Raw genomic sequence first — 10,191 nt, 5'->3', positions numbered from 1 at the left:
ATATATATATATATATATATATATATATAATTGTCCCTAGGTGTGAATGAGAGTGTGAATGGTTGTTTGGCTTGTTTGTCTATATGTGGCCCTGCGATGGACTTGCGACCTGTCCAGGGTGTCCCCCGCTTTGCGCACAGTAACTGCTGGGGATAGGCACTAGCTCCCCATAACCCGGAACGAAGAAGCGGGTAAAGAAAATGGATGGATATTTTAAGTTTTACAATAAGCATATTTACGATTTTCTTTCAACTGATTTTGGCTTCAAAACACTTTTAAATTGTTCATTGGATGCAGAAGGGGTGTGGAAAAGGGGTGTGGCAACGTTAATTTCTAAAACAGTGGCATTTGAGAAGATTTCTGAGTACAAGGATAAAGAAGGGAGCTACAATATGGTGACTGGCAGACTCGAGGGTCTAGAAATTACCGTTATCAACTCCCAGGCTCTCAGTGCATGTTTTATAAACATATTTTAAACTTGATGATAACTAAAGCACAAGGTATAGTAATTTGTGGTGGAGACTTTAATAAAAGACTGAATCCAGCTGAAGATACCTCTAAACAATTCACAGTTAACAACAAAATAGGTAAAAAGACTTTAAAAAGGGTGAAAGAGATGGGGAAAGGTGACCTTTGTCGAGAGCTAAACCCCTGAAAGAGGGATAATACATTTTACTCAGCAGTCCATCGCTCTTATTGAAGAATGGGTTGTTTTTTAATTTACAATAGGAGTGTAGGTTGTGTGAAAGAATTCACATTGTTTTGATTGATCTCTTGGACCATTGTCCACTCTATATAAAAATAGATGTTAATAAAACAAAAACCCCATTCCTCTGGAGACTTAACCAAACTTAAGGGGAGAATTGAAGAAGAGTTAGGACGAGATTCAATCATATATGCAGGACAATGACAATGGCGAAGTTTCTCCTTCAATACTATAGACTGCCTGTTAGAGGCAAAATAGTTACAAAATCTTACTTAAAAAAAAAAAAACTAGACAAGAAAAATTGGATAATCTGGAGCATAAACTGGCTGAACTAGAAAATAAAAACAAAGTAGATCCAGAAACTCTACAGAAAATAAAACAAACCAGAGATGAAATAAATCAAGAACTACAGACTGATATACAGAAGAAAGTCCTAAGTCAACAAAACTTTTACCTTACAGACTAAAAAACAACAGGCGAAAAGAGGTACATACAAAGTAGAGAATCAACAACTAAAGAAGTTACCTACAAAGATGAAGGAATAAGAGAGTGCGTTGAAAAGTACTACCAAAGGCTATATTCTTTAAAAGAACAAGGAGTTGTAGAAGCTAATGACCTATTGAATAAATACCTACTGTATCGAATGAACAAAATGAAGCCCTGACAAAAAAATATATCAGCCCAGGAACTAGAAGAAACAGTAAAAAAGTTCAAACTTGACAAATCACCAGGAACAGATGGGTTTAATGTGAATGATATAAGATCTACTTAAAGGAATTTTACCCTATTATTTTAAAGCTGAGCTGAAATGTGTTTTGCAGCCAACATCAGTTGAAAGAAAATCATAAAATATGCTTATTATAAAATATACACCCTTTTTTTCTAAATACCCAACATTAAAGAAACCACTTCACCACATGTTTTTGTCTTTTTTTGTGACCCCCTGATGTGTGACGTCCACAAAGCTGCTAAGGTTCACGAGCAATGTGGAATTCATCAATGAGTGGATGTGGTACAACATGGCTCAGTGAGTTGGAATTATTTGTTCGAACCACCCAGAAGATGCCGCTAGTTTCATTTTTTGGCTTCCCGAAAGTTAAAAACCTTGGTCAGATTTGGATCCATAAGCTCTGATGCGGGAATTACTATCAGAACACGGGTTCGGACCACTTCAAATAGAAGCCACCATGAGCTCTGACCCTCATTAATGCAGTGGACTTGCTTCACACCAAAATAAGAGGAACTTTTGCCAACTATTTTTAATTTTAAAAGAAAGGCAAATGGAAAGGAGGACCTTGCCACAGAGAAGGAGACGAGAAACAGAAAGTTTTACTTTAAACATGATGTGAACGCACGCTGTCATTAAAAGATGTGAGCTGCTGACAGGCCGACAGCCTGAGATCAGTTTGTGATTCAAAGCAGTTTGTTATCGATGAAAAAATATAGGCAATCCAGGCAATGTCATAGTCTGAAACTGCTATTGATTAGTGTACTGTGGTGTGAGAGTTCATAAACACTACTCTGAAGTGTGCTCATGTTTTTAATGAGTTAGCATCCAGTTAGCTTTAATTTAGCAACGTTAGCTCTCCCCTGCCGTCTTTATGTTGATTTGCAGTGTTGTGTACTGATGTCATGACAATGATCTGGGGGTGATCGGTTCTCACCGTTCCACGTTCCCAACTCAGTCGTTATGTGCGTTGTGTTGTTGCCCATGACAGTCCCATATTGATCATTAGAATCCGAATCTGAAGTTTTTATTTGATTACGGAGATCCAGCTGTCAGTTCAGGTTCATACTGGTATAATTATATATTCATTAGTCCCCCAAAGTCTTCCAGCATTTCTTCATTTTCAAAAAAGGCTTCTTCATTCATTTCCACTAGTAAACATCCAGATAGTAGCGGCATTCTTCATTCTCCAGCACTGTTTTAGGCACCAACCGGGGCACAGCACATGTCATGAACCCAGGATGACAACTCCGCCCCACAAATCACCCACTTTGGAAATTATTGAGTAAAGTACTAAAAACAAGTTTTTTAAGCTATAGGTCAGAAAAATGGGTCCCTGGAATGCTGTGTGGATGTGTTTGTCTAAATAACATTCATGAAATGTCAATTTTTTTTAGGTTTTCAGTTCACCTTCAACAGCATTCATCTAGGTTTTAAATGGGAGACAGATCCCACCCTAATTACTGTTATCCAAAAAGAGGGTGAAGTCAAACTGTTCAAATTATCGTCCAGTCAGTTTACTAAATCTAAGATTTTTACTTGCAGATTAGCCAAAAGATTAGAATGTATCCTCCCAGATATAATAAATCTAGACCAGATGGGATTCATTAAGGAAGACAATATTAGGCAAACATTACATGTGATCAACCATATTAAAAGGCAAGACAAACAAGCAGCTGTATTAGGCTTAGATACGCAAAAAGCATTTGATACCGTAGATTGGTCCTTTTTATACAAAAATACATTTGGGATAGGTCCCGACAGTATTTTTCAGACAAAAGTTTTGAAGATAATTCAGGAACTATATAACAAACTCACGGATAAAATTAGGATTAATGGGGGACTATCAGGTGTTATAAAAAATTTCTCTTTTTTTCACACTAGATCTGAAACCAACAAATAAAAATTAAGTAACACCTGCTGTTCTTCAGTTACTCTGTATTATTGTTATAACTAGTTATATTGTATTTGCGTTTGCTTAAAAAAAAGGGAATACTAGGTGCCAGTCAGATGATGAATAATTGCATGAATTTGGAAATTGCCTAGATTAATACTGCCAATAAAAAAGGGATTTTTAAAATATGTATCTATACTATGTAAAATGACTAAACATGTCTCCTTCTTGTTATTCCTTAAAAAAATTTTTAATTATAAAAAAAAATGTACAGACAAATTCCTATTAGAGCTGAACTGTGAGCAGAGCGCGTGATTCAGCTGAAGCTTGTGGATCTGCTTTATGGTCAATATTTATCTCCAGTTGCACTGATCCTTGTCATATTTTTCCTCCCTTTTTTAATCTGTAGGTTGCAGGTATGATCCACTTTGCCCAGGCAGTTCGGGGACAATCTAATCTGAGCCGGTTGATGATCAAACAGATGGAAGAAGCTTTAGATTCTGCTCAGCCTGAGGCTTTCACTGAGGCCATGTTTAAACTGGTTGCATTGCTCATCAGCAGCAAAGGTTAGGTATTTTTATGTGCTCGTCTTTGCTGTACTATTGGCATGTGAAGCTAATACAAACTCCTTATTTTTAAAGATTTGTTTTCTCACTGTTCATTTTTCATGCGTAGACTGTGACCCTCAGCTGCTGCACCACCTCTGCTGGTCGCCCCTCAAAATGTTTACAGAGCATGGCATGGAAACAGCCATTGCCTGCTGGGAGTGGCTGCTGGCAGCTTGTGCAGGAGTGGAAGTGCCGGTACTCTGATGTGTACTATCTCTTTGTGTTGTAAAAGTAAACAAAGGAGCATAAATACAAACAATAATATTATTGAGAATTAGAGTTAGCTCAGGGTTTAGGCTTATCACTTTTAGAATTTTCAAAGTAGTTGAAGGGTCCTGAAATCATATGAGAGAAATTAAAGAGCAAATGCACGTTAGTATAAAAGGATTTATCTACATATAAACAAATCACAAAATGAGTAAATAAATAAATTGATGTTTATACAATTATGTATACATTTATGTGGAAAATGATGTTTAAATATGAATCACAATTCCATATGTTTAAACTATTAAAATGGATGAGAGAAGGGAGACTTAACAATTCTTTATTAAAGAGACCAAGATAAAAGGAAAAATTTTCACTCTTTAATGCAATTTGTGGTCCTGGGTCTGGGTTAGTAAGCATGGAGGATTAGCCCTACCCAGGTAGAAACCCGATTTAATGCAGAACCTCCAAATACAGCTGGTGCAGACTTCCCATCTGCTGCTTATCAGGAAAGATTCAGTCAGCATCCAGTCCTTGGCTGTTATGAATGCTGTACCAACTCAGACCAGACCAGTTTGTAACTGGTTCAGATCCTTGGATAGAAAAGAACAACTACTGCGTCCTTAGTAGAGCTAAAGAGATCAGTTCAACAAACTTGAACATGACCATTTGATTAAAAAAAAATCCAATGAGCTGTCTTTTTGTTTCCAAAAGCAGGAAGCCCAGCAAGCTACATCTTCTTGCTGGTGTATAGAAGGAAGATACAAAGATGGTGTGTGCATTGGGATTATAAACTTGTCCAGCCTAAGCGGATGTCTTTATCAGCCAGTAGAGGCCTATAAATTTTATGCTTTACATAAATATTGTCTGAAGTGATAAAAAACAAAGCTAATTTATTGAAATGCTTCAGTCCATTTTTCACATCCATCTTATTAATGAAACAAGCAAATTCACAGGTGGTGGGATAATGGTTGTCGGAACACTTCTGAAAAACAAAAAATGTCAAAAAAAAAAAAAATCCACAAGAAAGCATATATAAACACAAAGGAAAAAATAAAAGGTCAAACATTTCTTTTAGCACATCAGAAATTTGTAAGTCCTGGAATTATTTAAGGCTTTCACAAGAGTTAAAAACACACTTTAAAGTTTCTCTTTTTCTCTTTTTTTGCCTCAGGGTGAGAAGAGAAATTGTAGAAGTTTGTTTTCAAAAACGAGAGATGAGGCACATTCTTAAACCTAAACCAATCCTCTGGTCATTATTGAAACAAAGTGTGTTCATCTGTACCCAGCTCAAAATCAAAATATTTCTTTTTGTTTTGCACCATGCAGAGAGAGGTTTTAGGTTAAAGTGAGACACAAAATGTTACTCTGATGACCAGACGAAAACTACTCAGACATAAAATTGGTGCATTCTGCTCCAGTATCCTTGTATTACCTGTGTGTTTTTATCACAAACACACAGTGTGTTTCTGCTTCTGTTGTCCAGTTTATGCGAGAGATGGCAGGAGCATGGCAGATGACGGTGGAGCTAAAGATGGGCTTGTTCTCAGATGCTCAGGTGGAGGCTGACCCTCTGGCAGCATCAGAAGAGAGTCAGCCTGTCCCCTGCCCTCCAGATGTTACTCCTCACCACATCTGGATTGAGGTCAGATAAAAGTCATGGTGCTGGAGGTTGTCACTGCTGTCAGTTTTCTGCCCTTCTTGTGAAAGATTCTTTATTTTTGTAGTTTCTAGTTCAGAGGTTTGAGATAGCGAAATATTCCAGTGAAGATCAGGCGGAGATCTTCTGCAGTTTGCTGCAACGTTCTCTGTCTCTGGATGTTGGTGAGACAAAGAGCAGCCTCAACCGCCACGTAGCTGCCATTGGACCCCGTTTCAGGTACCACATATCTTATGAGAGAAGCAAATGTTAGCTCAATAAAACCTTTATACAGTGCCTTGAAAAATCTTTCCACATTTTGTCATGTTACAACCAAAGTAATTTATAGGATATTATGTTATAGACCAACACAAAGTAGCACGTAATTGTCTAGTGGAAGGAAAACATACATGGTTTCATGGATGCCTGATTGTACCATAAAATTGGAAGAAAAATGAGGACAATCTAAAGTGTTATTTTTCTTAAAATACACCTCCCAACTTCTCTTGACCTTCTCTCCATTCACTAATTGTCTGTAGAAGTGGTGGTGATGGCAACCTCTTCCTCCTCTCTTTTCGGGATATTGAAATCTGATTCTACCCAATAAGGCCCTCGCTGACAAACTCGGTCCTTACTTTGTCAGACAGGGATGGTCAGTCAGTTGGATTGACAGGGGCTGCCTTGACAGACTTGCGTAAATCTGGGTATATCGCACTTGATGCATTGTTCTCAGGCTGTGGAAAAGTGAATGCTCTGCTAGTTTCTCCACCTGTAAAGAATAGAAGGATTACTTTAAATAATAGATACTGCTGGTATTAGTAAAATGGGCTCCTTCTAAAAAAGTCAAGTATGTGGCAACATTGCATTCTAATGTAAATTGGCATCAGTATGCAAGCTACTTTCCACATTTTTATGTGTTTGTGTGAGTAGAGGTTTGACAAATGTATTGTTAGAGTAAAAAAGATTTTCATAGACTCCATGTGAAAAATAGAAACATTCCAGCTGAACAGGTCAGGATGAGCATGTGTAACTGAAGGAATATTGTGACAGAGCATTTGTAAATATTGGAAACATACAAATGTGGTGCTTCATCTGTAATTATCACTAGACAGAACACACTGGGGTCCCTATTTATAAGAACACACTCCAAAATACTTTTAGTGACTAGATATAATCAGCAACTTTAAACTCCAGAATCCTAACATGAACACTTGTGTAGCTTCAAACTTTGTGACTAGTACTGTAACTCTTCATGTTTTAATAAGCTCTCATTGTTTGGCCCACAAAGAAAAAGACTTTGTATAATTTAAAGCATTTATCTAACAAATAAAAAAAAAATTACCAGCAGCACAACTGAAAATTTGAGAGCCTTCATTAAATCAGGGCAAATAAAATTTTAGAATACTGGCCTTATTTTTCAACTGTTGTAATGCAAAAATTAACAGGTAAGTTTCCCTTTTCGTTCTCTTTTAAAACAAACCAAAAATCAGCATGTCCTGGTGACAAAATTTAAAGACCCTTTTAGAATCTGAAAATCTGATTCATGGACACACAAATGAAAAACAATTCTTTGCAATAAATAGCCCGCATTAGTGCTCTAACTAGTAATATCAAAGAGAATACCATATTTCCCGCATTATAGGGTGCACTGGATTATAAGACACACTGTCAATGAATGGTCCATTTTTTAACTTTTGTCATATATAATGTGTACCGGCCTATAAGGTGCATCATCGTGCACCTCTTAATTTTTGTAACTTCACACGGACCGCCCACGCTCCATTCAAAATGGACGATATTGGTGTAGTTTACCAAAGTCGTACTAAAACATTACTTCTTACATATATAAGGTGCTCCAGATTATAAGGCACACTGCTGTTTTTTGAGAAAATTGAAGGCTTTTAAATATATGGTTGTTGTGCTTTTAATGCCCCCTAGTACTCAAGCTTTGCTAGGTTTTGGACAGGGTTTTTAACTTGCACTATATTGAAGTTCAAACATTCTAAGCTAACAGAAAACTTTATGGCAAAGGAAAGGCCAGAAAACCTAGTTTACCACAAATGATAGTTCTGGCAGTAACAGTTAAATTTCATAAAAAATTAAGAGTTTGTCAAAAAAAATGGTTCACTCTTGGTCTGGTGAAAGCCTAATTTTTTGTCCATTTCCTAAATATACAATTATATTTGAAGTCATATTATATTTGAAGTCATATTCTTGCATAACCCCTCCCTGGGCTGCTGCCTTATCGTGATGGAGGGGTTTGAGTGTCCCAATGATCCTAGAAGTTGTCAGGGGCCTCATGCCTCTTGTATGGTCGGTCACTCGTGGCAATTAGGTTGTAGGTGGTGGATCAGACAAAGGGCAGCTCAAAAACCCCTTATGATGAGCTACATTCTTGGAAACAATGTTCCATTGCCCAGACGTGGGTCATTGGGGCCCTACTCTCGAGCCAGTCCTGGAGGTAGGGCATGCCCATGGAACCTTGCTGGGCACAGCCCAAAGAGGAGACGTGGGTCCCCCTTCCCATGGGCTCACCACCTGTGGGAGGGGCCAAAGGGGTCGGGTGCAATGTGGAACGGGTAGTGGCCGAAGGCGGGGACCTTGGCAGTCTGATCCTCAGCTACAGAAGTTGGCTCTCGGGACATGGAACGTTCCCTCTCTGGTGGGGAAGGAGCCTGAGCTGGTGAACGAGGTCGAAAAGTTCCAGCTAGACATAGACAGACTCACCTCAATGCACGACTCTGGCTCTGGAACCAGTAATCTTGAGAGGGGTTGCACACTCTTTCTCTCTAGACACGTAGCCTCCCTCCACCTATGTGTGGGGGGATGGTTTCTGACTGTTGTTTGTGCTTATGCACCTAAAGGCAGTTCCGATTATCCACCCTTTTTGGAGTGCTTGGAGAGAGGGGTGCTAGAGAGCGCTTCTTATGGAGACTCCCTCGCTCTGCTGGGGGACTTCAACACTCACATGGGCAATGACAGTGAGACCAGGAGGGGAGTGGTTAGGAGGAACGGCCCCCTGATCTAAACCTGAGTGGTGCTTTGTTGTTAGACCTCTGTGCTCATCATGGATTGTCTATAATGAATACCATGTTCAAGCATAATGGTGTGAAGAGAGAGGTGGGGCTGTCAACTGATCACTACCTGGTGGTGAGTTGGCTCCGATGGTGGGGGAGGATACCGGTCAGACCTGGTAGGCCCAAACTTATTGTGAGGGTCTGCTGGGAATGTCTGCCGGAGTTCCCTGTGAGATGGAGCTTCAACTCCCACCTCTGGCAGAGCTTTGAGCACGTTCCTCGGACATTGAGATCAATAGTTGGATTGGTACTGTGTCTGCAGTGATGTGAGCACTGTACTGATCTGTCATGGTGAAAAGAGAGCTGAGCCATTAAGCTAAGCTCTCGATTTACTGGTCAGTCTATGTTTCTACCCTCATCTGTGGTCACAAGCTTTGGGTACTGACTGAAAGATCGAGATTGCCGATATAAGTGGTCAGAATTAGTTTTCTCCGCAGGGTGTCTGGGCTCTCCCTCAGAGATAGCGTGAGAAGCTTGGTCATACAGGAGGGACTCAGAGTAGAGCCACTGCTTCTCCACATCGAGAGGAGCCAGTTGAAGTGGCTTGAGCATCTGGTTAGGATGCCTTCTGGACGCCTCCCTGGTGATGTGTTCCGGGCACGTTCCACCAGGAGGATACCCAGAAGAAGACCAAGGACAAGATGGAGGGACTGTGTTTCTCAGCTAGCCTAGGAACGCCTTGGGATTCCTCCAGAGGAGCTGACCCAGGGGGGATGGGAGTCAGGGCCTCTTTGCTTAGGCTGCTGTCCCCACGATTCGTACCCGGATAAGAGGAAGATAATGGATGGATTGATGCTTGTATAGCAAGAACACTCAAAATTTTTAAAAATGCAAATAATTTTAGTGATCCAAAAGAAAAATTTAATGCTTAACGAGATTAGTCTATAGAAGAGGCCTGCTGATTTCTGTGGTGTTTACCTTAATGGTTGTAGAGATAAAAATATTTTGCCATTTTCCAATCTTCTGAAAAAAAGTTACACATTATAAAATAGGGCATAGATGTGTCTGTACAGAATGTTAGGGTTCATTCAAGGAATGTAGCCTGAAAATTATAGTTCAGTAGGAGTAAGCTCCATGCCATGTGTTAGCATCCATAGGCATCTAGAAACAACAGAAAGACAAACTTTGGTTTTAGTGTACTTTCATATTCATTTCACATATGGAAGTACACCAGTAATCTCCACAGGTTTCATTACACTGCTCTCATACACCCTTCCCTCTGCTCTAGGGAAGATCACAATCACGTGCAATGGGACATGATAATTATCTATATTAAAAATCGATGACGACGGGCAGCCTTGGCGAAGTCCAACTTTTAGCCCAAAAAATCTGA

The 10,191-nt window shown here is 39.4% G+C and overlaps 1 protein-coding gene across 5 annotated transcripts in view; it reads left to right on the top strand.

The window, feature by feature from the left end:
* Window positions 1-10,191, top strand: part of pi4kaa (phosphatidylinositol 4-kinase, catalytic, alpha a) — a 222,391-nt gene that overhangs the window by 118,900 nt on the left and 93,300 nt on the right. For all 5 annotated transcript variants that reach the window (XM_037979490.1, XM_037979489.1, XM_037979492.1 and 2 more), the window contains exons 31-34: window positions 3,737-3,893; window positions 4,003-4,130; window positions 5,629-5,787; window positions 5,870-6,021. In XM_037979490.1, coding sequence (XP_037835418.1) covers window positions 3,737-3,893; window positions 4,003-4,130; window positions 5,629-5,787; window positions 5,870-6,021 — 596 coding nt within the window. The remainder of the gene's footprint in view (window positions 1-3,736; window positions 3,894-4,002; window positions 4,131-5,628; window positions 5,788-5,869; window positions 6,022-10,191) is intronic.

This window comes from Kryptolebias marmoratus, linkage group LG14 (genome assembly GCF_001649575.2).
Source record: "Kryptolebias marmoratus isolate JLee-2015 linkage group LG14, ASM164957v2, whole genome shotgun sequence".
Classification (NCBI taxonomy): domain Eukaryota; kingdom Metazoa; phylum Chordata; class Actinopteri; order Cyprinodontiformes; family Rivulidae; genus Kryptolebias; species Kryptolebias marmoratus.
Note: the sequence above shows the minus strand (reverse complement) of the source record. Positions and strands in the feature narration are given on the sequence as shown.